We start from the raw sequence: 26,204 nt of genomic DNA on the forward strand, positions 1-26,204 counted from the left end.
GGAGTCCTGGCGCCACCTGCTGGACGTAGTGAGCAACTGCTCTGAAGCGCCCAACCTTGCCCCCCGACCCCCGCAAGTGTCTTCTGTCTCGCTCCTCCTCGCCATGCCCAGGGGCATCCTTCCTGCGCCCTCCCTTTCGCGGAGCCATGGCAAGCGGAGGTGGGGGCATAGCCAGGGAGGGCCCCTCTCCAGACAGGGCACCGAAGGAGACTTCTAGTCGGTGGGGTGCAGAGGACACCCTTGATTTGCCGAGGTCCCAACTGCAGGCACCCATCTGGCTTCCCACTGGCTTCCCACCGGCCAGGAGTTATGCAGGAGGGAGCCGCGGGGAGGAAGAGGTTAAGATTGGGGGGTGGGAGAGTGACGTGTGGGGTCACAGGAAGGGCCTTATGCAACATCCCTCCTGATCCCTCCTCCTTCCAGCGCTCAGCCCCCTGCTCGGCCCCCAGAGCTCCACACCCCTCTGGGATTCCCCACCCACCTGGACAGCTGGTCAGCCAGCCGGTCAGCTCCCTGGAGCTGCCACCGCCCTGCCTCCAAGGGAAGCCAGGGCAAGGGGCCCGAAGAGGGGGCAAGACCACTGCCCCTGCTGCTGAACCACCCTAAATCCAACTGGCCCAAGGTGAAGTGGAGCCTCTGGTGTGTAGGTGACAGGGGCCAGCGTTCTTCTTTTTCCACTGGATCACAGGCAGAGAAACTGAGGCATGGGGTGGGCCTCATGCCACAGGAGCTACTGTAGGGGGAAGGCCCTCCAGTCCAGGCCAGCCCTGCACCTGGCTTTGCCACCGGCCTGCTCTGGGGGCGTAGCTGCAGTGGAGCAGGCACCTTGGCTCGAAGCCCAGAGCAGTGAGCTTAGGAGGGGGTGGGGCAGGCAAGGGACCTGGTCTCCTGGGGGCCCCTCACCACGCCCATCCTCCCTCCTGAGCAGAGCTGGGAGATAAAGGAGGTGCCTGGGCTCACAGGCTGGCTCTGGTGCCCTGCAGGTGAGGGCCCCCATCCTGAGGCCTGAGAGCAGGAACAGGGGGTGGAGGGAGTGGAAGTGGGGAATGTTATAAGCTTTCACCCCTGCAAGGCTGTCTTCCTGGATTCCTAGTTCTAATTGTGCTCAGCTACAGGCCGAAGTGCATGTGTGTGTGTGTGTGGGAGGGGTGGTGGTGGTCATGCATGTAAGAATTAAGAACTGCTCTTCTGACCTGTCACAGGGGACCCAGAGAGACTGGGGTTAGGGGCCAGACTTTCCCAACAGGGTCAGCAGAAACAAAAGGCTCTGTGTAAGTGTAGAAGGAGGGCTAGCTGGTCTGGAGCAAACAGCTGGGTGGCTGACCCCTCCTCTCCGGGCGAGCTGCCCACTTCCTGATTAGCACTGGAACCTCGGAGAGCTGAGAGGGCCTTCCCACTGCCCCATCATGCCTCCCGACAGCCCCTGTGCTCAGCCTGCTGAAGGGCCTGTAGACGGCAGTGGGGAGCCTCCCACCGCCCTTCCTCCGTTTCTTCCCCAGGGAGCCCCAGTCATGGTCCCTCTGCTGCCCGCGGACGTGATGGTGACACGACTGTCGCGCTCCATACGCCTGTACTGCAAGCAGCAGGAGCCCCCAGGGACACCGGGCCCGCCCCGCCCACTGCTCCTGCTGCTGCCCTGGTTGGGGGCCCGGCAGGGGGCCCAGGCCAAGTACCTGCAGCTGTACCTGGCCAGCAGCTTCGACGTGCTGGTGGTGGAGAGCGCTCTGAGACACTTCCTGTGCCCGCGCCTCGGCCTGGGCCGCGCTGCTCAGGTGCTGGAGCTGCTGCAGGGGCAGAAGGCGCTGGCCAGCCGGCCCCTGGTAGTGCATGCCCTCTCCCTGGGGGGCTACACCTTTGCTCAGATGCTACTGCTCATCCGCCGACAGCCCGGGCGCTATAGCACCGTGGCCGGACGCCTCTGGGGACACATCTTCGACAGCCTGGTGGTGGGCAGCCTGGACCGCATGGCGCTAGGTGAGTGTGGGGCCGGTGGGCATGGCTTTATGATCTACCAGTGTCCCCAGTGACTGAGTAGTCTCCGGTCTCCCTAAGGTGAGCCCCCCTAATCCCTCACCCCAACCCCATTGTGGAGCAAAGCATCTGCTCCTAGGCCTACCAGGCCCTCCTACCTGCAGTAGACCTTCCAGCTGACTTTTCTCTTTGTTGTTGTTGTTGTTGTTGTTTTGGGCCACACCGTTTGATGCTCAGGGGTTACTCCTGGCTACACACTTCAGATATTGCCCCTGGCTTGGGGGGACCATATGGGACGCCGGGGGATCGAACCACGGTCCTTCCTCGGCTAGCACTTTCAAGGCAGACACCTTACCTCTAGCGCCACTCACCAGCCCCTCCAGCTGACTTCAACCCTGAGCCAGTGAGCCGAGAGGGTTCAGCCTGGCATGTGTCCACCCGCTGCCTCCCTCCCCTGGGGTGAAAGATGAGCCCAAACTCATGTACCAGGCCCCGGCCACCTCACACAGCCCTGCACTGCGGCCTGCACTTGGCTTCTGGCCCTTTGAGCACAGGCTTCAAAAGAAAAGTCTCAGAAATCAAGGGCCAGAGCGATTGGCAGCGGAAGGGCGTTTGCCTTGCATGCAACCAACCCAGGACGGACTCAAGTTCGATCCCCAGCATCCCATTTGGTCCCCTAAGCTGACCAGGAGCAATTTCTGAGCAAAGCTAGGAGTAACCCCTGAGCACTGCCAAATGTAGCCCCAAAACAAAACACAAATAAAAAAGACTCAGAAATCAATGGTGTGCTAGGATGCCCTGTGTCTCCTCTACAATAGTGATTCTTGGGAGAGCTGGCTCACAGGGTGCTTTGTATGTGTGAAGCCCTCAGTTCAGTCCCCTGCCACTGTGTGACCCCACCATGTGTGTCTCTGCCCACCTTCCACCCTACCACTGGACCCAACTAACCCTCTGGCCTGCATAGCTGGACTAATTTTGGAGTGGCTCTGGGTCTCCTGGACAGTGCTTGAGAGCCCCCCTAAAAATTAAGGGAGCATGAGGCTGACCCAAGTTCAAACACTGGTATCATATATGGTCTTCCTAGCCCCACCAGGAATAACCTAAGAATGAAGTTTGGGTTATTTGGGGGTCACACCTGGCAGTACTCCATCAGGGGCTACTCCATTGTTGCAAGTCAGCCCCTGAAGAGGTTGACTGATGGAGGGATGGAGGATGAGGCCTTTCTCTTCCAGCTCGGAGCACGTGTCTGCCACCCTGTCTAGCCGACGGTTCTGAGGTGAAACGGTGGGTAAACAGCTCACAGTCAGGCTTGTGGAAATATTAGCTTTATTCGGTGGACAAGACTGAAGTCCAAAGACTCAGCCTCAGTTCCAGCAAAAAGCCTCGAGCTTTCCATAGACCCTTGTTTTTATCCCCCAGAATCATGTACCACCCAATGGTGAAAGCAGAATCAGGTACCACCCTAGGATGGGGACAGAATGCCAGGTCACACCCTAGGGTAGGGCACAATCACTGATCAGGTTAGGGTCAGCAACATACTAATCCCCTAAAATATTTACATACACAACACTCCATAATCCATCCATGTTGGTAAGGGATGGTGAAGCCTCCTGCCTGTAAGTATGTGCTCCTGCCCTCAAGATCATTCTTAAAAATAGCACAAAGGACAAGTGCTCGAGTTTGATCCCTGGCACTGCATGCCCTCAAAAAAGAAAGTGCCAGGGCTGGAATGATGGCATAGCCATAGGGCATTTGTCTTGCACGCAGCAATCCAGGACAGGCCAAGGTTTGATCCCCAGCATCCTATATGCTCCCCTGAGCCTGCCAGGAGCAATTTCTGAGCACACAGCCAGAAGTATCCCCTGAACACTGCCAGGTGTAGCCCCAAAAACAAAAAAGCTAACAAACAAAAAAACATAAAAGAAAGTGCTGAGGGGGGACATGTGTCAGCATGCTGAGCCTGGGAAGGCAGGACATTGCTAGTTCTTTGCTAAACCAGGCACCCCACCCTCATCCCTGCCATCAAGGTTCACAACCCACCTTTCTTTAACACCCCAAGTGAAATCTGTGCGCTAGAGACAGAGGCTCTCAGCCCAATAGAGATGTAGGAGTCACTGCAGGTGCCTCATGAGCCTCCAACCCTGGGCTGTGCTGCCACCTCAGCCCCAGGATTGGTGGGCCATATGCTAACCCCTCTTGCCTGGCACCCACAGGTGTGTCTCAGCTGATACGGCCACAGGCGCTAGGCCCGGTCATCAAGGCCACAGCCACACTCTACTTCTACCTTTTCCCCGGCTGCACCGTGCGACACTATGAAGCGGCCCTGGACGCCTTCCATCGGCCGCCTGTCCAGCCCCCAACCCTCATCTTCTACAGCCACGATGACCCTCTCTGCGATGTGGCCCGTCTGCGGGAGCTGTTGGCCGGCTGGCAGCAGGAGGGCATGGCTGTGTGGACGCAGGCCTGGGAGACCTCTCGCCACGCAGCACACTTGCGCCAGCATCCTCTGGAGTACCGCAGAGCCCTCTCCACCTTCTTGGGGAGGCTGGGCCTGGCAGCACCCCCATCCCGGCTCTGAGGGGCACAGCCCGAAGTGGGGGGAGCATGATGGGAGACGGAGACGGGTTGGGTTGGTAGAGGCCCAGAGACCTCGCAGTTTATTCACTTATTTAATATACAATGATGCTACTGTGACCCCGAAGTGTGCAAAGTTAAAGCCTTCAACTGCAGCTGAGAGGAGAGGGCAGGGCTGGGACACTCGGGGACCCCTGGGGGTGGCTGGCAGCTTCCTCCCCAGGGGGAGGCCTAGGGCTGGGGAAGGGGGCAGAGACCTCCCTGTGACCTAGGTCAGGAGCCCAGATACGCCACATGGCTGGAGGGGCAGAGGCTGGGCCAGGAGAGCACCATTTCCGGGGTGAGGAGGGAACCCCCCACAGAAGCCAGGAGGGTCCACCTGCCCCGGAGGTGGGAGCCGGCTGAGCAGGCGGCAGCCAGAGACCTGAGACAGGCACAGCGGCCTGGGAGCCCAGGAGGGCTAGGCTCCGGGGGGCTGCAGAGGTCCTGGGGCACCGGGAGTGCCCGCAGAGAGGTCACAGACCCCTCGGGCCTCCCTTTCTCTCCCCTGAAAGGAGGAACTGGGGATCCCATAGTGCAAATCTGCCAACCAGCTGCTCAGTTACGGAGGGAGGCTGTGCCCGGGGAGGTACCCTGGGGTGCGCCAGCGCCCCCGCCTCGGCCTCCACCAGCGTCCTCAGTACAGCCGCTTCTCGTAACTGTGGAGGCAAAGTGAGAGGGAACCATGGTGAGTGGGAGTCCCCCCACTCTCCCTGCCCGGACCCCAGGGGTGGGAGCAGAGCAGGTATCTTGGGCCCAGGTTCCTGGAAGAACAGGACCAGGCAGGGCCTGAAGGCCACCTGCTCCTTCCAGCCATGGCCCCACATAGCTCAGACCATGTCTGCAGCCTTTATGCTCACAGGGGCTCACCCAGGGCAGCCTCAGTGCAAGGGTGGATCCTGCTCTGCACCCCAGAGCGAAGAAACCCGGGTCCAGGCCCCAAGATCACACACAGGTGCAGCCCCACCCAGGCCGCCCCCAGACTGCCCCTGTTCTAGTCTACACTTGGCCCCGGCATGGCGGTTACTTACACGGCACAAACGTATAGCTACAGAGATGGGGCAGAAAGAGACACAGGTTAGACGCCCGCGGGCTGGGGCGGGGCCGCTTGTCTGCCACTCCACTGTCAGCTGGCCCTGCCCCCCCCCTTCAGGGCCCCACACAGGCCCCACATCTGTCTCGCTGCCCCTGTTCCTCCTGGCACCGGGCTGGGCCCTGCTGCCACCTGCTGGCCGGCCACCACCACCACTAGTGAGAGCCCAGTGCTGGCAGCCCAGGACACCAGCCACCAGCCACCAGCCACCAAGCTTGTGAGATGGGGTGGGTGCTCCCTGCTCAGGACCATGAGCGAGAGAGGCCGAGGGGAGGGGCCAGCCAGCAGGGAGAGCAGGGGACTCAGTGCCAGGGCCCCGGAAGGAGGCGAGTGGGAGTGGGTGCAGATGGCTCACGGGTTTCAGACCTCAGCTCCGCCACATACACACACAGACACACACACAGACACACACAGACACACACACACACACACACACACACACACAGACACAGACACACACACACACTTACGAATGCAGCCCGTGCACGCCGCCCTCGATCTGCGCTGACATGGTCCGCTTCTCGAACTTGAGCTCCCCTGAGTACATCATGGACCTGGGGTGCAGCAAGGGGGCTGGGTCAGGAGCAGCAGGGAGTGGGGGACCAGAGTGCAGGAGGGGAATGCTGAGTCCCAGGAACCCCCACTCACCGCAGTACTGACAGGCTCTGGGCACCGATGTCCTGGCAGCCATGCTGGATTCCCGCGATGAGGTAGGGCACGAACTTCTGAATGGACCCTTTGTCCTGGATGGAGCCCGACACACCCTGGGCAATCTTCACCTTATCCCCCTCACTGCATGGGGGGGACACCCAGGAGGCTGAGTCCATGGTTCTGGGCTCAGGGACCCTCCCCACCAAAGAACCCTCTTATAAAAGCAGGAACTCCAAGTGTGTGTGGGGGGGGGGGGATGTCCCAGGTCTAGACACGTGCAATGTGACAAGCAAGGGGGCATCCTGAAGGTGGTCAGAACCTGAAGTATCGCTTCTGGCTGCTGTTGCTCTTCTCCATGGCATCCAGAGAGCCCATGCCTCGGTACTTCTTGAGCCGCACCCCATCCGAGAAGAAATACTCGCCGGGGGCCTCAGTGGTGGCCGCTAACAGTGAACCCATCATCACTGTGGGAGCAGATACGGGAATGTGCCAGGGTGTCCAACCTTTGCCCCTCTACTGCCCAAAGCCCAGGACCTGCCCCACCTCGCCCCAGGTCCCCTTACCTGTGGAGGCCCCCAGGGCCAGGGCCTTGACCACATGTCCTACCGTCTGGATGCCCCCATCAGCGATGACCGGCACCCCAAAACGCCGGGCATACTCGGCTACCTTGTACACGGCTGTGCCCTGGGGGCGACCACATGCCATCACTAGGGGAGAGTAGACACAGGATTCAACCATCAACACTGGTGAGGAGGAACAGGGGCAGTGCCCAGAAGCCAGGAGGCAACAGGCAATGCTAATGTGGGGATCACTCTAGGGACTGGGTCACCCCACCCAGTCTGGCACTGTGGAGAGGGGACTGGCCAACTATATCTGGCCACAGATCTCCTTTCATTTTCTTTTTTTTTTTTTTTTTTTTTATTTTTGGGCCACACCCGGTAACACTCAGGGGTTACTCCTGGCTATGTGCTCAGAAGTTGCTCCTGGCTTGGGGGACCATATGGGACACCGGGGGATTGAACCGCGGTCTGTCCAAGGCTAGCGCAGGCAAGGCAGGCACCTTACCTTTAGCGCCACCGCCCGGCCCCTCCTTTCATTTTCTTTGTCTTTGTTTTGTTTGTTTGTTTGGGGGCTATACCCAGCGGCAGTGCTCAGGGGTTACTCCTGGCTCTGCACTCAGAAATTGCTCCTGGCAGGCTCGAGGAACTATATGGGATGCTGAGGATCAAATCCAGGTCCATCCCAGGTCGGCTGCATGCAAGGCAAATATCCTATTGCTGTGCTATCTCTCCTTTCATCTTCAAGGCCCATCTCTAAGGCAAGGAACCCACACTTCCAGGGAAACTGGTGTGGATTTCATTTTTAAAAGCCCAGCATCTCATACATGGAACTGGTATTCTATTGATGAGCAACAAACCCAGCTGGGGTCCACATACTGTTTGTGCTTTTTGTTTTGTTTTTAGACCATAACCAGGCCTTAATACCTGACAGCACTTGGGGGGGCGGGGGTGTCTTATGAGTTGCTGGGGATTGAGCCTGGGTCAGCAGTGTGCAAGGATAGTGCCTTTACCCCTATACTATCACTCCAGCTCTTGCCCTTATTTTCAACTAACTGGCCACAGTCTCAAGTATTGGTGTTGACTGGACATTCGTTCTATAGCAGCAGCTCCATCTGGACAGAGCAGAGCACATTTGAGGCACAGAAGGGGCTGCCTCCCTGGTGAGCTTTTATGAGTCCATACCAGGTGGTGCTCAGGGCTTACTCCTGTATTTGCACTCAGGGATCACTGGCATGGCATGAGGGACCATATGGGAAACTAGGGCCAGGCACATACAAGACAAGCGCCCTGGACCAGGTGTTTGTTCCACCCTGACCTTCCGGTGCTCAGATCTACTTTAATGCCAGGCTAAGGAAGAGAGCACAGGAGAAAGAACATGTGCCTAGCAGCTACAAAACCCTGAATTCAATCCCTGGCATCACTGGGAGTATCACTAGCAGTAGTCTCGACCCTCCCTGATACTAGCACAGGCGGAAAGCAACTCCTGTAAAAATCATGAATGTAGATAACACAGTGGTAGGGTGTTTGCCTTGCACGCTGCCAACCCAGGACTGAATCAGGTTTTATCCTTGGCATCTCATATAATCTCCCGGAGCCTCCCAGGAGCGATTTCTGAGTGCAGAGCCAGGAGTAATCGGAGCAATGCTGGGTGTGGCCCAAGAAAACAAACAAAAGAATGCAGTGAACCTAATTTTAGCAGCCAAAAGCAGGTCCACATTTCATATGGCAGCCAGCCATGCATGGGAAGGGGCAAAGCTCCTTTGGTGTCCTGGAAAAAATGACCCTCCTTAAAGAGAATTCCCCCAACTCCTCAAGCCAAACCTGGATCCCTAAGTGAGACGGCAGTACATAGGGACACACGTCAGGGACTGGCCATCACCCCATTCCAAAAAGGGGTCCATGGCCTTGTAGGAACACAAGACCTCAAACTTCAATGCCTGGCCATGCAGTCCCTGGGCCTGAAACATCTACTTTACCCCACAGCTCATGCAAACCAGGAGCAGTTTCACAAGTAACTCATAAACACCTTTGCATTGACCCCCCTGAAAACTCACAGCATCCTCACTCTCACAGTAAACCTGTCTCCCTGAAGCAGAGTGTGGGCCTGAACCCCAAAGCCCAATGTCCCAGGGCAGTCAGTCACTCACCTTCCTGGGTGATGCAGATGGAGCCACAGCCCATGCCCACACGCAACCCGTCCACACCCGCATCAATCAGGTTCTTGGCCTGAGCGGCTGTCACCACTGTGGAGAGAGTGTGAGGGGTGGGACGCCCCTCCCCAGACCCCCACCAGCCAAGGCTCCTGCCCTGCCTGGCTGAGATAAAGGCTCATCCCTCCAACCCTCTGTCCCACACCATCCCTGTATCATTGGCGAGAAGGACGGAGAAGGGGTGTGGAAGGAGCCAGGGACCCCCGCACTCACCATTCCCCCCAATCACCTGGAGGTGGGGGTACTTCTGTTTGATGTAATGCACCATGGCGATCTGGTACACAGAGTTTCCCTGGGATGAGTCCTGAGGGTACAGGGGAAAAAAATCCAGGCTTACTGGCAGGGCAGTTGCTTGCTTAAAGGGCAGAGGCTCAGAAGTTTTTCCTTGTTATTGTTGTTGTTAGTTTGTTTTGGGGGCCAAACCCAGCAGCGCTCAGGAGTTACTCCTGGCTCTATGCTCCGGTCCCATGGCTCTTTATTTTATCTATTTTTATTTTATTTTATTTTTTGGTTATTTTTTTTATCAGAAGCCTTTTAAACAGTTTTTGAGTCTTTCCTGCCAAACCACTTACTGGCTCTTAGTGGGGACTCCAAGATGCCCACTTTACCCTCAAGGCCAAGCAGACAAAGCCCACAGGCACCTACTATCAGGCCTGGTCTCATCCGCACACCAGCCACATGGGATGATTTCACCTCCTCAGCCTGGTTATCCACATATGGCACTGGGCATAGGGGCGGCACCTGAGGATGGCATCGGGCACATGACCTAATTGTTAAGGACACAGTGCAGGGCCTGGCATGCAGGGGCTCTCACTAACGTTTGGGATTAACAAGTACTCATAAGAGTATCATCTGGAACCCTCCAGATTCTGACTGCAGGCTGGTTTTTCTTTTTCTTTTTTTAGTTTTGGGGCCATACCCATCAGCACTTAAGCACTTAGGGGTTACTTCTGGTTCTGTGCTCAAAAATTGCTCCTGGCAGGCTTGGGGGACCATATGGGATGCCAGGGATCAAGCCCAGGTTGGCCTCAAATGCCCTACCAATCACTCCAGCCCCCTGATGCCAGGTTTTATTTGAGAGCAACTCCACCTGGCCCCCTTCCCGAGGTGCAGACTTTCTCCAGGCTCTGCTAAACCAGCCAGGCCCCAGTGTTCTGCCCAATCATACCAGCACTATGACGTCGGCACCCGCCTGGGTGAGCAGGTCCAGGCGGTACTTGTCGTCCTCCCGGGTGCCCACGGCCGCCCCGCACAGCAGCTGCTTGTGGGAATCCTTGGAGGCCAGCGGGTAGTCCCGGTTCTTCTTGAGATCGGTGCGGGCTATGATGGCCACAAGCTCGTCGCGATCATTGACGATGGGCAGCTTTCCTGATGAGGGATGCAGAGGTGACATCTAAGAGCAGGCAACTGGGTGACAGCGTGGCCACGGATCGAAAATGGACCCAGACGAGAGTCCACTGCAGTACCCAATCCTGCCACCCGGTGGCAGCAATCACCCAGGATGAGCATCCAGGGACTTGGCCCCCTTCCCAAGGCACAGGAAGCAAAGAAGGCTCTAGGCAAGCCTGTTCCTGGAGCTCTTCCTGCCCTGCGGCCTAGCCAGACCGGTGGGTAGCCCCAGAGCACTGGCAGCCTTTCACCTGCTGGGCCACAGGCCACAGTGGGAGAAAACTCCTGCCAGAGCACACATGGGGCCCGACTTGCAACAGGGACACGTGCCCTGCTTGCTGCCTGCCCCACCCCCTACCCCCCCACCCAGAGAACAGCCCATTCTGGGTGGTTCCCAGGGAGGGTCCCACCGGGGTTTCAGGAATATCATGTCAACAGTCCCAATGTCAGATATATTTAGCTACAGGGAACTTCTCAGGGTCATTCGCAGAAGGGACACATCCAACACTTCAGGACAGAGAGGGCACAAGGAGTCTCTCAGACTCCTAAAATCACAAATTTTAGGGGTGGGAAAGGGGGAGCAGTGCATAGGTCTGGGACCAACCTGTGAGCTGACTTAGGCAAGCCCCCCCCCACACACACACACACTAAACCCCTACATAGAATTAATCAGTCCTTTCTGCAAGGTCCAGTCTGGTTGCCAAGGCAACCTAGGGGGACTGTGGAAGGACTCTGGAATAGAGGAAGCCAGACCTGGAAGGAGGGGAGCGGGCTCTAGAATATTCTCTAGGCCACCACATCCCCAGTACCTTTCTTGCTGCGCTGTAGAATCTCATTGGCCTCTTTCAACGTCACACCCGCTGGGGCCACCACAAGCTCAGTCCGAAGCGTCATGACCTGTGGGGGCCAGGAACAAAGGCTGCAGATTGGCCCAAGGAAGTGGCTGCCTGGCCCCCACCCTCACCTCTGAACTACCCTGAAACTGGTCACCAGGACCCCAGCCCACAGCTACCTCACTGAGGAGGGTGGTATGGTCCTTCTCGGCCAAGAAGTCAATGTCCCGGGAGGTGACGATGCCCACCAGCTTGCTGCCCATCGTGCCCCTCTCAGTGACAGGGATGCCTGAGAAGCCGTGGCGCAGCTTGGCCTCTAGCACATCGCCCACAGTGTGTGAGGGGCTCAGCACCACAGGGTCCGTGATGAAGCCCTGCTCGAACTTCTGCCAGCACACAGGAGAGGACAAAGCTGAAGGAGGCAACGGCACGAAGGGCAGCCCAGCCCAGGGGGGCCCTGGCTGATGAGGCCCACCCCTGCCTGCAAGCCTGGCAAGGGCTGCTGGGAGGGTATGGGCCCCACAGCTTCTTTCACATCCAGTACTTACCTTGACCTTGCGCACCTCGTTGGCCTGGAATTCTGGGGTGCAGTTGTGGTGAATGAAGCCTATTCCGCCCATGAGCTGGGGTAGAAGGGAAGGGCGCTCAGGTTCCACATGGCCCAACTAACCCCCAGGCAAGCCCAGCTCTGGCTCTGATTCCTCCAGATGCCCACAATCCCAGTCCTGCCCCCTGCCAGAGCCAAACTCACAGCCATGGCGATGGCCATGTCGGCCTCTGTCACAGTGTCCATTGGGGAGGAGATGAGCGGCGTCTTCAGCGTGATCTTCCGGGTCAGAGCCGAGGTCAGATCCTACAGGGAGAGACATGGGGTCTGTGGGATGAGCTGGCCCCTTTGCCCCACAGCCACCACCCACCAGCCACCACAGGACACTGCACAGGACGGACCCAGGACAGAGCCAGGAGCAAAGCTAGGGTGCCTGGGGTTTCTTATATATGGTGTACACAAGTTCCAGGGGGGGCCAAACCACAGCCCAGAAGCCAAGTGGTCCCTAGATGAGTATGTGGTGCTGGGATGGGGACACTGGGAGACCTGGGAAGTGACAGGTGGGGACCCACCAAATCAAAGTTAAGGGATGGGTCCCATAAAAGCATATGCACTTGGATTACCATTCTTCCTGAGGTGGGAGAATTCCTTTTTAATTTTTTTTTCAATTTTGCCTTAGAGATCCAACCAGCTGTGCTCTTAGGGGTTACTCCTGGCTCTGTGCTGAGGAATCACTCCTGCCAGATTCGGGAGACCATATGGGATGCCAGGGATCAAACCCAGGTCAGCCGCGTGCAAGTCAAATGCCCTACCACTGAGCTATTGCTCCAGCCCAGAATTCCCATTTGCTAAAGACTAATGATGGTGGGGGTTGGAGGGAGATGGCTTAGAGCAATGGCACCTGCATAAGGTGAGAGTAGGTCTGAGGTGTCACTACCCCCGGCCATCAGAGCCACTACCACAGCCACCAAAGGAGAAGGGAAGGGGGAATCGGAAGGGACCAGGGACTCTGGAGGGAGAGGCAGAAGCCTAGGGTGCAGAGGAATGGACTCTGTCGCCTTCACAGCCAGAGACAAGCTAGGATTTGATTTGAGAAGACTCGGGCAGAGGTGACTGATTCCTGATAGATTTATGTGCCTTTTTATGTTTTTTGGGGGGCTACACAGGGGTTCGGGGGTAATTCCCGGCTGGGGTCACTCCTTAATGATCCTCAGGAAGGGTTCAGGACTGGGAATTAAACCCAGGTCTAGAGCCCTTTGTGCTCCCATTTCTGTGTTAAAGGGGTCCCTCGGGCTTCACACAGACACTGTGTTCTAGGGGCACAGCCTGAGGCAGAAAGATGCCCCCCCCCCATTCCAGGTGGCTGACAGGTCCAGGCAGAAAAGCTGTTGCCTAGGGTGGGAGGTGGAGGGGGAGCCCATGAGACAGCCAGGAAAGGAAGTGACAAAGGCTTTGCAGCTCAGAGAGGGGGCAGGACTGCAGGTCTACATGAGGGGGTGTTTGCCTGTGAACAGTAGGTAAGGAAGAGCCGCACTCCTGCTAGGACTCAGGTTCCCCAAATCCTCAGACACAGGCTTTGGTGCCCTGAAGTCCTCCCACAGTCCAGAGCCCTGGCCCTCTCCCTTATCCCAGACACAAACCACAGCCTTGGAGCAGGGCACCAGATAGGGAGACCCCTAAGGACAGAGGTAGAAGGTGGGAGCTCTGGCACAAAGCAAGGCATAAGGCTGATTGAGCGAAGTCACTGAACCAACAGAGCTTCCTGGATGTTCTCAGGGGACACTCCAGCAGGTCCAAAGTTCCTCCTAATAGTCTGTGCTGGGCACAAGCCACTGAAGCCTCCCAGATGCTCAGGCGCCCCCAAAGGTATCTTTCAGAACAGCCCCCCAGAGCCACTGGCACAAGGCAAGAAGCTGAGTCCAGAGAGCTAGTACAGTGAGTAGGCGCTGGCCTCACACATGACCAACAATAGTTTGATCCCCAGTATCTCATATGATCCCCTGCGCCTGATCAGGAATGATTTCCTGAATGCAGAGGAGTAACTCCTGAATAGTTCTGGGTGTGGCCTAAAAGAACAAAAAAGAAAATAAAAAAAGAAACTGGGTCCCAGATGTATGCAAATTCATGGCAGGAAGAACTGCCTTTCCAGGGTGACAAAACTCATCAGCCCTCCTGGCTGGGTGTTCTCTATGAAATACCTAGGCTGGGGTTTTTGGCATTTATTCTATTTGAACCCCCTTTTTGGCCCCATAATAGTAAAATGGGCAAGCAATGCCAGAAACATCTCAAATTCACCAGGCAGCTGATTTGGAATTAACTTTTAGCCATCGAGCATTCAGAAACATTTTATCATTGCAAATCTATTCACAACCATTTTACAAGTGTAATGTATACCAGGAGGGACCAGAGAGATAGTACAGTGGGTAAGACTTTTGCCTTACATGCAGCTGATTTGGCCTTGATCCCTGGCATCACATATGGTCCCCTATGCATCACTAAGAGACCCCACAAAAAAAAAAAAAAAAAAAAAAACCAGCAAAATAATGCCAAGTGAAGGCATAATTGACTGAGAATTTGCTTTGTTTGCAAGAGGCCCAGGTTCGATTCCCAGCACTGCACAGTTCTCCTGACACTGCAGGTATAAACAAAGCCCCAACCCCTTAACCCTCCAAAAAGGTGGCTAGGAACACTAAGAGACACTTTTAACTCTGTGACCAAGCCCCTTGAGTAAAGCAGGTCCTTGCAAGTGTCTCAAATCAAACCCCTCTGAGCTCTCTTGCCAATTCTTGGACACTGAATTCCCAAACATGCCTGTCTACCTCATTCAAACCTCTGTGAATCTGGGCCAGAGGCATAGTACAAGGAGGTCAAGCACTTGCCTTCAGATGGATGTAGCAGCCACGGCCCAGGTTCAAATCCCTGGTACCATATATGCTCCCCGAGTACCTCCAGGAGTCACTCCTGAGTAGTGCCAGGAACAGTCCTTGAGCACTGCAGGGTAGGTCCCCCTAACTCCCAAGTACAACACAGGCTTAGTGAATCTGCTGGTCTCCCGTGTCCTTATTCAGCCATTCATTTGATTTATTTTGCAGTACAGACAACACTGTACCGCTAAGCCACATCCCCAGCCCTTCCTTTTTCTTTCTTCTTCTTGCTCAGCATTTTAAATGAATTCTGATCCCTGCAGTCTGGGGACTAGCCAGCCACAGTCTCACCAGCAGCCCTTTGGCAGCTGCCTGTGCAAGCACACTCTGACCCTGGGCCAGGTCCAGCCCTGAGTGGGGACCCCTGAATTCCCCAACAGATCACCCTCTAGGTCCTTAGGTCTGAAGTTTAGCCAGTTTCACATTCACATTTCCCAGGATCATTTCTTCTGCACATGCCTTTAGGTGAAGAGTCAATCTAGACCACCTCAAAAATGCTCAGTAGGGTGATGGAACAGAAGTACTTACCACCTCATCAGCCACAAAGTCTATAAAGCCTGGAAGGATTAGGAAGTCGCTGTGGAGAGAGAAGAGGGTGTGAGTGGTGCTGGGCACTCAGGAGAACTGAAAGGGGCAGGGCAGTACTTGCCATGCCAGGGGGAACCACAAAGGTGGGGCCTGAAGTCCTGGATCTCTGGCAGATTCCCTTCTTTTCCCTACAGCACCTGGCTGCCTTCAGCCCAGAGGGGAATAGCTGAGGAAGACTCAGGCTCAAGTATCCCTCCCAGGCCTTCAGGAGTTTCTCAAGCAGACACACAGCTGATAGGGTGCCTGCTCTTGGAGACACCTGCATGGTGAGTGATGGGGAAGAGCGGCAGGCAAGGGCAACGTGGACCTCAGTACCGTCACCCGGGTCATGTAGGGCAGCCTGGCCTGGCATGAGCAGCTCCCAGCCCCTGATGGCAGCCCTGTGGGCTGCTGAGTCATAGAGGTTCATAGGCAGAAGGAAGCCTGTGAGTTGGAGGGGCAAGCAGGGGGCACGTTCTGACAAGTTAGGTCCCAGTCAAATACTGAACTGGAGCAGCCAACAGATGTTTGGGGACAAGGAGGATAGGGCTGAGGAACTTTCCAGTTAGGACCCACACATACCTCCTGGTATGCTTCCGGTCCTCCCTGAAAATATAGGGCAGTAATTCAGGGGTTACCGTCAGACCCCATGGCAAACCCAAAGACACATGTCCCACCCCTTAGGAATATCCCCAACCAAGATGGCAAGCATCTCAGAAACAGACCTCATGGGGGAATGAGGGTGTGGTAGGCCTTCAACCAGCCCAAGTCCTAGCGAAACTTCTATTCCCAAAGCAGGTTCTCTATGAGATGTATATCACAGAAATAAGATGCAGTGCACTGGTCTAGCATCTGCAAGACTCTGAGTTCAGTGCTAGGCAACACACGAACCCTCCATTCAACTCTACTGGGGATGGCCTCAATACATATAAGTATTAATAATAACGACAGAGGGGGCCAGGCGGTGGCGCTGGAGGTAAGGTGCCTGCCTTGCCTGTGCTAGCCTAGGACGGACCGCGGTTCGATCCCCCGGTGTCCCATATGGTCCCCCAAGAAGCCAGGAGTAACTTCTGAGCGCATACCAGGAGTAACCCCTGAGCGTCACAGGGTGTGGCCCAAAAAACCAAATAATAATTAATAATAATAATAATAATAATAATAACGACAGCATAAAAGAAAGTATTTTTCCACTTATCAAAGTTCAGCGAAAGAGGGCCAGGGTACTGATTTTAAAGGTCAGAACATCACATGATGCTAGGCTCAGAGTGTGACCTCCCACACACACCCTGCTGCCAGTCCTCCAGGCCATCCCTGCTGGTCTCCAGCACCACTGGGCCATGTCAGTCGGGGCCCTACCCTGGTGCATCACTGGGGAGGCCCAATTAATAAATGTCTGGAAGAGTTCCAAGTGATAGAACAGTGGGTAGGGTGCTTGCCTTTGTATGTGGTTGACTTGGGCTCAATCCCTGGCACCCCATATGATATCTAGAGCCCCCCCCCCTTTAAATGATCCCTGCGTACAGAGCCAGGAAGAACCCCTGAGCACCACCAAGTGCTCAAATAAATAAAATCAATATTAAAATAAATAATAAAACCAAATAAATAAATCACAAAAAATAACAACGGGGACTGGAGCAATAGCACAGTGGGTAGGGCATTGCCTTGCAAGTGGCAGAACAGGGTTCAATCCTCAGCATCCCATATGTTATCTGAGCCTGCCTGGAGTGATTTCTGAGTACAAAGTTGGGAGTCACCCCTGATTGGCCACTGGGTGTGGTGCTCAAACCAAAATAAGTAAGTAAGTAAATAAATAAACTGTCTGAAAAGGGCTATATAGTGTTGGGTGTTTGCCTTGCACACAGTCAACTGGGTTTGATCCCTGGCATCCCATATGGTCCCCTGAGCCCAACTGAAATAATTCCTGAGTACATGGCCAGGAGTAAGTAAGCCCTGAGCATTACAAACAAATCAACAAACCCAGGGGCTGGCATCCCATATGGTCCCCCGAGCCTGCCAGGAGTAGCCAGTAGCGATTTCTCAGTGCAGCACCAGAAGTAAACCTGAGCACTGCCAAAGGGTGTGCTCAAATCCAGAAACAAACAAAACAAAACAAAACAAAAGTCTGGTGAGAGCTCAACAGGCCATGCACATATTCTGTATGTAGAAGGCCCACCTTCCATCTCAGGCACTGCACTGAGCCCCAATGCAGCCAGAAGCACCCCGAGCGGAGCCAGGTTCCCAAACCAAACCAAAGCAAGCCAAAGAAAGACTCCAACAGGCAGAAGTGCTTTGCATGCTGGAGGCCAAGGCTTACCACATGGTCACACCCATGTGTGACCATGCACCAGGCTGAAAGTAGCTCCTGAGCAACCCCAAGTGTGGCTGAAACCACCAAATACACACACACAGTCTTAACTGTCCCTTAACAGTCCTATTTTTTGTTTGTTTGGGGATACACCTGGTAATGCTCAGGGGTTATTCTTGGTTCTACACTCACTCCTGGCAGTGCTCAGGGGACCATATGGGATGCTGGGAATCAAACCTTAGTCAGCAGCTTACAAGACAAGTGCCCAACCCATTTTTGTGGCTCACTGTCCCCTTGGAGTCCTGCTATACAAGTGACTAGGCCCCTGCAGCTCACCTGGAGGTCACAGAAGAAATGTAGGAGCCTGGGAGTCCCTTGCCATATCCATGATTTTATCTCCACCCTTTCTCTGGCCCTAATCTCAGACACTGTCAAGAACAAGGACAGGAGCCCCAGAAGGGCTACTTGGTACCCAGGACACTCCTAGGCAGGAGAACTCACAGGCCAGGGATGCACTGGGCCTGCCACCATCCCTGCTCTGCCTTGTCCCAGGTTCTGTTGTTCCACCCTGGCATGGACAGAGTCCTGCAGCCAGGAGGCATGGCTCGTGCCAGGCCTGCAGCGGCAGGACAACTGGCCCAGGGCCTGCAGAAAGCAAATAGAGCTGAGGGTACCCCACAGATTCTCTCCTCCAAAATCCCATATGGGTTGTGGGTTTAGGAGGTATCAATTGTCTGGGGGCAAGGGGGACACTATTGCTAGACTGGACAAGGGTGCAAGTGGGCAGGTCGGTGAGGCTAAGTAGGGGGTCCTCCCCAGGGCCCAATTGGGGGGTTCTCACGCTTAAAGCAGGCCCCAAAAGTCCCTCCAAGTCTCTCTGACAACTCCCACACCTCTACTACTCTCCCCTCCCCAATGCTCCCAAGGAGTGGTGGGGATGCCTGGTGAGAGATGGGTTGGGCGGGCGGGCGGCAGGCAGGCAGGCTCCGGAGCGCCAAGGTTCTGGCCTGAAGCTGCGGGGTGGCAATGCCACGTCCATCTATCTCTCTGCTCTGGGCGTGGTGCCGCCTGCCCTCCCTCCCTCCCTGCCCCTGCCCTCCCCACGCCCCCCAGCCTCCCCACCACGCTGCAGCCCGCACCCGCAGGAGAGAAGGGGAATCCACCCGCGCGTGCCTCCCCGCGGGCGCGTGGGGCGCGGGGCACGTGCGGGCCGGGCATGCCTGGGGCGCGCGGGCCAGCTGGGCCGAGGCCGCTTACTTGTAGGTGAGGCCGTCGGCGTGGGCGAAGAGCTGCTGCGCCGTGAGCCCGTCCTCGGGCACGTAGCCGGTGCCGCCGCTGATCAGGTAGTCCGCCATGCTGCTGCGAGACACCGAGACCCGACATAAACCCCCGCGCGGGCGGGCCGCCCCGCCGCTGCTGCCGCTGACGCCGCACCAGGGCCACGCTGCAGCTGCGGGCCGGGAGGCCGGGAGGACCGGGGGCGGGGGCTGCGGCAAGGCGGGCGGGCGGGCGGGAGGGCCGGGCGCCGCCCTTTCCGCCCCTCCCCCGGGAGTCCACTCCCCGCCGCCTCCTCCGGGGGCCCCGGGCGCGCCGCGCGCACAAAGAACCGGGTCGGCCCGAGCGGGGCGCCCCGCACCGCACCGCCGCCAAGGCCGCGCGCGCCCGGGCCCGGCCTGCGGCTGCAAACGCGCGGGGAAGGGGTGGAGCCGGGATGTGGGCGTGGCTACGACCCGTCACGCCCACCTGTCACTTAGCACGTCCCTGGATGTCTAGGACACGCCCCTATACACCTAGGCCACTCCCGTCGCGCCCCGGCCACGCCCTAATGCCCCGCAGCCACGTCCCTAGAAGTCTAGGCCACGCCCCTGTGCAACTAGGCCACGCCCCCGCCCCAGGCAAGCCAGCCTAGATTGCCCTAAGACTCTGGGTTTCCCTACCCTAAGGGGAGAGTGTTCCACCCGCTTTGCAAACGCTTCCTGGGAAAGACTCCGAAGCCCCGGGAGTCCCAGGATACGCAGCCCTGAAACTTGACTAGTCAGGTCGGTCACAGGGCTGCCCAACAGCTAGTTTCAGGCTGTTCTTTGGCCCCATCCCGACATCCTTCCTACTAGGCAGCAGGGTTCTCAATCGTGCCACTCACTCACTCACGCTGACCTCTGGCTGGCCTTGGTGCCCTCTGCGGCTTACCAGGCATTTTTTTTTCATAAACGATGACATTTACTCTACCACCGAGGAATTAACTGACAGTGCCCACTCTGCAGATGCATACCATGCAGTTCATAAAGTCTCTCTCCATGGGGCTGCTGGGAGAACAGGGTGGGTAAAGCGCCTTCCTTTGCAAGCGGCTGGCTCCAGGTCGATCCTCTGCAACCCGCCAGCCCACCAGAAGTGATTCCAGAGGGAGAGCTAGGAGTAAATCCCCTGAACACTGTCAGGCTTAGCTAAAAAAAAAAATGGTCTCCCCTGTCATTCCTAACCCCCACCCTACACATACACAGGCTGGGTCTACATCCCGCCAGCCACCAGAAGTGATTCCAGAGGTAGAGCTAGGTAGGAATAGCCAGGCTTAGCTAAAAAAAAAAAAAAAAAAAGTCTCCCTTACACATACACAGGCTAGGGAATGTGGATAAACTGATTCCCTGGAATCAAAGTTTGTTGGTTTGTTTTTTTTTGTTTGTTTGTTTGTTCGTTTGATTGATTGATTGATTGATCGTTTTTTGTGCCACACCCAGCAGTGATCTGGGGTTACTCCTGGCTCTGAGCTCAGAAATCGCTCCTGGCAGGTTCGGGGGACCATATAGGATGCCGAGGATTGAACATGGGTCGGTCCCAGATCGGCCACTTGCCCTACCGCTGTGCTATCACTCTGACCCAGAAAGTTTGGGTGGAGGGTTGGGTGGTGGGGAGAAGAGGACCTGAATGAGGACGGCATCTGCAAGCATCTCCAGAAGGCTGGGGGTGTTTAGAACATTTCTCTAAGCAGAAATTTGGTTGACCTGTGAGTCCTAAATTTCTTTTTTATGTTTTTTGTTTGTTTGTTTTTGGTTTTGGTTTTGGTTTTTGGGTCACACCCGGCAGTGCTCAGGGGTTACTCCTGGCTGTCTGCTCAGAAATAGCTCCCGGCAGGCACGGGGGACCATATGGGACACCGGGATTCGAACCAACCACCTTTGGTCCTGGATCTGCTGCTTGCAAGGCAAACGCCGCTGTGCTATCTCTCCGGGCCCAAGTCCTAAATTTCTAAAAAATATGAGATTGGGTAAGATTAAGTAGAAGTGGATGCTCATGGGGGTGGTGTAGGGAACTGTGCCAGGCAGACCCTTTCTTTCGTCCTGTGCCCAGAACCACTCAGTTTCATGTACTACAGAGCCAAGTACCATTCCAGATGCCTCGGTCTCCTCCACCATCTTCCCATGGTCTCCTTCCTGGAGAGGGAGGAAGGGATGGATTCAGCCCTCTCCCTGGCATGAACCTTGTCTGTGGCACAGGTTCCTGCCTGTCTCTACCCTGGGCCGGGTTTGTTTACCTCTCTACTGTGTGGTGGCAGCTGGGCCCAGGAGACACTTGGCCTCTAAGCCCCAAGGCTCCCTAGGATGGCCCCAGGGACCCTGCTAGGAAAACAGACTGTTCCATCTGTGTGCAGAGGCCAGGGAGGTTTCCCCCAAGGCGAGGAACACCGGCCAAGGTCCATGGTGCCCTCTTCTTACCCCAGGGGACACAAATATCACAATCCCCTTCCCCCAAGTGGGCTTTGTATCAGCAGGACTCAAAGGAGAGCTTGTGAGGGAGGCACTGAACAGGGAAGCAGGCTGCTGGCCTCATTGCTATGACAGGGCTGGGGCCAGCTTGCAGGCAGACCTGGAAAGGACTGCATTGCTCAGCTCCTCTGGATGCACACAGAAGCCATGTGCCCTCTCTAAGGGGCTATGCATTGGGATCCCTCTCTGCACACTGGTGGCCATGCATAGACCTAGCTAGAGAAAGCCTTCCCCTCACTCAAGCCACCCAAGAGAACTCTAAAAGGACAGGTTGAAAATGGCCACTACAGGCACAATGTCCAGCCTGTCCTTCAGGGTTTCCCTGCTTCCCTGAGGGCCTCACACTGGGTTTGAAATGGCCAGGTCATTCTAAAGAACCCCACCAGTGCTTGGTTAGCGACAGGATTCGGTCATCTCAGGAGACCTCAGTGTGAAATCTGCCCCCACCAACAAGTGGTGCCCAGAAGAGGAGGTGGGCAGAGTAGGTTATGGGGAGGGTAGGTTTCATGGGGGGGGGGTGGCTCCGCTCTGCTCTAACCTGTGTCAGGGCTTCTCATTACTCTAAGCTGCTGTGCAGTCCTGGATGAGGCTGTCCTTTCCCAGAGATTGTTAATCCATCCCCCCTCCTCCACCCTCTTCCTGATCTTCCCCCAGCTGCTTCCTCCCTAGGGAGGAGACACCAGGCAACCAAGGGGCCTCCTCAGCCCTAGGAAGGGTTGCTGGCTCCCTGGAGGCCTACCCCCTTCCCCAACCTGGCAGCTGTGAGGCCAGCAGGGCACACAGAGTGGGCCCAGCCCCTTAACTCCTTCCTCTGCATAAAGAGGAGAGAGTGTGTGAAGCTGGGCAACCTACCAGGCAGAGCTAGCCTCTAACAGCTCTAGGGCTGTCTGAAGGGACCAGACTTCAAAAGGTGTTTGAAAGGAATAGGGATAGGGAGCGGAGCTTGCTCAAGTTCAAGCCAGAGAACTTGACCTCAAACCCAGGGCTTCTCTTCTTTCCAGATTCTAAGCTGGAGCAGGCAGATGGCAGTCCAGGGCCACTGTGACTCCCGTTACACTACTTCAGGTTTTACACGGGCTCTTGGGAGCCTGGTCGGGGGTGGAGGAGATAGGGCTTCTGCGCAGAAGGGCAGTCTAGGGAAAGGGTTGTTGCTATAGGTTGTGGAGTGAGACTTTTGTAAATAAATAAATAAAATCTGCTCTCCCCAAAGCATCGCTCCAATAGCCTGTTCCCTTCTGCCCACTGCCCCAAACCTCCATAGCTGGGTTCTAGGATCAGAGCGCTCAGGGTAGAAATAGCCTAACAAGAGTCTACTGGAGAGAAGTAACCTGGGTAGGGAGAAATGGTTGGCCTTCACCAAACAGTTCCTTAAGCCCTTAATAGTTCTTACATAAGCCCCCCACCCAGTCCTTCCTAAGCTCCCCAAGATCTGTGGGGTTAGTTTCCCTGGACCACTCCCGTCAAGTTCAGCATCCAGTCCACCTCTCCAAGCTGCTAAGCACCGACAGATGGGGCAGAGAATGAAGTCCAAATCCTCTGGACCGGAAGGACAGTCGGATTGTATTTCAAGCATAGATACAATCCAGAGATTAGCCACTGTCTCCTTTCTAGCCAGCACCCGCTAGAGAACAGCTCTCAACACCCCCACTCTTTGTCGGGCCCTACCTGGACTCCAATAGTTTGAGAAGCAAGCCCCTCCAGAAGGAGGTGGTGGATCTTGGACAGGGGTTGCACCCTCCAAGATAGTTCTGGGGAGAAATCACGGAGGGGGGGGGGTCGCGTGGAAGTCTGCACAGGGACTCCACGTGCATTAATTTAGTCCAAGGGAGTTAGAGCACACGCATATGCGCCATCGTGGGGGAAGCTGTGGGGAGATCTGGTGCAGGATGTCAATCTCAGGGTGCAGCAGGGTCACAGCTCTTGCACACCTTTGCCCAGTGGTCACCTGCATCCCCCCAACCAGTGCCAGCTGTGCGTGGCGTTCGGAAGCCGCCTCAAGGAACTTCGACTAGGTCTGAAGCCATCAGAGAGCACGGTCCCTGGCGTTCCACGCCTTGCCCCCCATCCCCAGCTTCGCCGGATTCTCCGGCGCCCCGCCCGCCCCGGGTGCGCCCCGCGCGCACTGCCCTGAGCTGGGCGTCACCTCTCGGGCTCGTAGCCGGCCTGCAGCAGGCGGGCGCTGTACCGCTGCGCCGCCGTCTCGTGTCCCGGGTGCTGCCGGGCTCCGGGCTCGGGAACAGCGGCGGCTCCGCCTCCCTGCAGCGGCGGCGGAAACGGCCCCGGCCCCGCGGGCGGACTGAGTGGCCCCTCCATGCGGTGGCCGAGCTCCGGGCTGGAGGGAGCCTCGCCGCTTGGAGGCTCCCCGGGCCCCCGCTAGGGAGTGAGCGGAGCCCGCACGGGTCCCGCGGAGGGGGCGTGGCCTGGGATAGTGGGCGTGGCTTGCGAGTTGCGGGCGTGTCCTGATCCCTGGCTCCTCCCCGATACTCTCTGTCCAGGCCAGAGGCGCGTGGGTCTTGTCCAGGGCGATCTGCTTGGCTCGGCTAACGGGACTTCGAGGTGTCACTACAGAAAGCCCTTCCTTTTTTATTTTTTATTTTTTTGGTTTTTGGGCTACACGCAGCAGCGTTCAGGGGGTTACTCCTGGCTCTGCGCTCAGAAATAGCTCCTGACAGACTCCAAGGACCATATGGGAGGCTGAGGATTGAACTCAGGTCCATCCCAGGTCAGCTGCATGCAAGGCAAACGCCCTACTGTGTGCTATCACTCCGGCCCTATTTGAAACTTTTGTTTTTTTTGTTTTGACTTTTGGGTCACACCTGGTGGTGCTCAGGGGTTATTCCTGGCTCTAAGCTCAGAAATAGCTCCTGGCAGACTCAGGGAACCATATGGGATGCCGGGATTCGAACCACCGACCTTCTGCATGCAAGGCAAACACCTTACCTCCATGCTATCTCTCCAGCCCCTCTATGTGAAACTTTTAAATTATTTAGAATATTGCCAAGTCAAATTAGTTACATCATGTCTAGGTTCACAGGAAAAATGAATGAAGGTCCTATGGGCCACAGTCTGAACCCCAAGAAGTTCTGACACAACAGGCATTAAAGCCAGAAGAACCTTGGCTTAATTGTTGTTGGTTCTATCTACCATCACTTCTGAATTTTGTTTTTGTTTGTTTGTTTGTTTGGGAGGCACACCTGTCAGTGCTCAGGGGTTACTCCTGGCTCTGCATTCAGGGTCCTGGTGGACTCAGAGGATGATATGAGATCCTAGGGATAGAACTCAGTTGGCTTGGAGTTGACTTGGCAAACAAATTTTAAAAATCACATCCTGGGGGCCAGAGAGATAGCATGGAGGCAAGGTGTTTGCCTTGCATGCAGGTCGGTGGTTTGAATCCCGGGATCCCATATGGTCCCCTGAGCCTGCCAGGAGCGATTTCTGAGCATAGAGCCAGGAGTAACCCCTGAGCGCTGCCAGGTGTGACCCAAAAACCAAAAAAAATCATATCCTGGGCTGTAGTGATAGCACAGTGGTAAGGCGTTTGCCTTGCAAGCAGCCAACACAGGACAGACCATGGCTCGAATACTGACATCCCATAAGGTCCCCCCAAGCCTGCCAGGAGCGACTTCTGAACACAGAGCCAGGAGTAACCCCAGAGCACCACTGGGTGTGACATAACCCCTCCCCAAAAAATCACATCCTGAGGGCCAGGGAGATAATACAAGTATTAGGGAGCATATCTTGCATATGTGAGACTCTGGTTTGGTTCCCACCATCATATGTCTCCCAACACCCCCTTATACAGTTCTGGAGACCTCTAGGCAGCATAGAGTTGGCCCTTAGGGGTCCCAGCACTGGAGGGCCTGAGCAGCACTGCATCCTAGGGTCCTAGCATTCAATTGTTCAACCTAGTTGGCTGAAAATAATCAAGTGTGGCCCCGAGGTCCCCCAAGCATTGCTTGGGAGGCCCCCCAAAATCATATACTAAAATCCAGTCCCCAGTGTGATGGAGTGGAAAGAATTTGGCACCTGATCAGAATAGATTGTGTAGTGGAGCCCTCATAAATGGATTAGAGCTCTTATTGGAGAGAATGTCTTGGTTGGGAGAGCACAAAGATTCTCACTTTTTTTTTTTTTTGCTTTTTTTATTGATTGATTGGTTTTTGGGCCACACCCAGTGGTGCTGAGGGGTTACTCCTATTTCTGCACTAAGAAATAGCCCCTGGGGTGCCAGAGCAATAGCACAGTGTTAAGGCATTTGCCTTGCATATAGTCTATCTAGGATGGACCTTGGTTCAATCCTCTGGCATCCCATATGGTCCCCCAAGCCAGGAGCGATTTCTGAGCACATAGCCAGGTGTAACCCCCCCCCCCCCCCGAGCGTCACAGGGTGTGACCCAAAAAGCAAAAAAAGAAAAGAAAAAAAATAGTCCCTGGTAGGCTGGGGGACCATATGGGATGTCAGGAATTGAACTGAGTCCCTCCCATGTCAGCAAGGCAAACACCCTACCACTATGCTATCTCTCCAGCCTCAGATTCTCACATTTTCTTGCCTCCTGTATGAGGTGCCTAATCACTGACAGCGAAAATGAAATTGGAAAAGGTACATACTTTTCATGCTCAGATGATGAGCATGTCTAAACATCTGTGTGCTAAGCCAACTCAGATAATTGTTTCGTTTGTTTAATTTTGGGTCACACCTGACTATACTTAGGGCTTATTCCTAGTTCTGCATTCAGAGATTGTAGAATAAAATATTAAAAAATATATCCATGAGTTGGGAGAG

At 55.7% G+C, this 26,204-nt stretch overlaps 3 protein-coding genes across 5 annotated transcripts in view; 1 reads left to right on the forward strand and 2 right to left on the reverse strand.

The window, feature by feature from the left end:
* The window catches only part of PRRT4 (proline rich transmembrane protein 4), a 38,629-nt gene extending 36,852 nt beyond the window's left edge, over positions 1-1,777 (reverse strand). The window contains 1 exon segment of the mRNA XM_049774317.1: positions 1,686-1,777. The gene's annotated coding sequence lies outside the window, so the exon portion shown is untranslated.
* Positions 388-4,665, forward strand: LOC126011525 (transmembrane protein 53-A-like). Of its 3 annotated transcripts, none has more exons than XM_049775334.1 (3): positions 388-983; positions 1,500-1,974; positions 4,185-4,665. In XM_049775334.1, exons 2-3 carry the CDS (start codon positions 1,512-1,514, stop codon positions 4,547-4,549), a joined length of 828 nt encoding a protein of 275 aa, XP_049631291.1. In that variant the 5' UTR covers positions 388-983; positions 1,500-1,511; the 3' UTR covers positions 4,550-4,665. The 3 variants fall into 3 exon arrangements, with proteins under 3 accessions (XP_049631291.1, XP_049631283.1, XP_049631300.1); XM_049775343.1 differs by having other exon boundaries at positions 617-647; XM_049775326.1 differs by having other exon boundaries at positions 388-1,974.
* IMPDH1 (inosine monophosphate dehydrogenase 1) lies at positions 4,597-23,711 on the reverse strand. Its single transcript, XM_049774723.1, has 15 exons — positions 23,565-23,711; positions 18,921-19,022; positions 15,320-15,368; positions 12,072-12,173; positions 11,869-11,943; positions 11,500-11,706; positions 11,297-11,384; positions 10,267-10,466; positions 9,312-9,402; positions 9,036-9,131; positions 6,892-7,035; positions 6,648-6,792; positions 6,326-6,469; positions 6,148-6,231; positions 4,597-5,243 (listed from the first exon to the last, which is right to left on the reverse strand). Exons 2-15 carry the CDS (start codon positions 19,016-19,018, stop codon positions 5,222-5,224), a joined length of 1,545 nt encoding a protein of 514 aa, XP_049630680.1. The 5' UTR covers positions 19,019-19,022; positions 23,565-23,711; the 3' UTR covers positions 4,597-5,221.
* Positions 23,712-26,204: the final 2,493 nt, after the last annotated feature.

Source organism: Suncus etruscus, chromosome 1 (assembly GCF_024139225.1).
Source record: "Suncus etruscus isolate mSunEtr1 chromosome 1, mSunEtr1.pri.cur, whole genome shotgun sequence".
Classification (NCBI taxonomy): Eukaryota; Metazoa; Chordata; class Mammalia; order Eulipotyphla; family Soricidae; genus Suncus; species Suncus etruscus.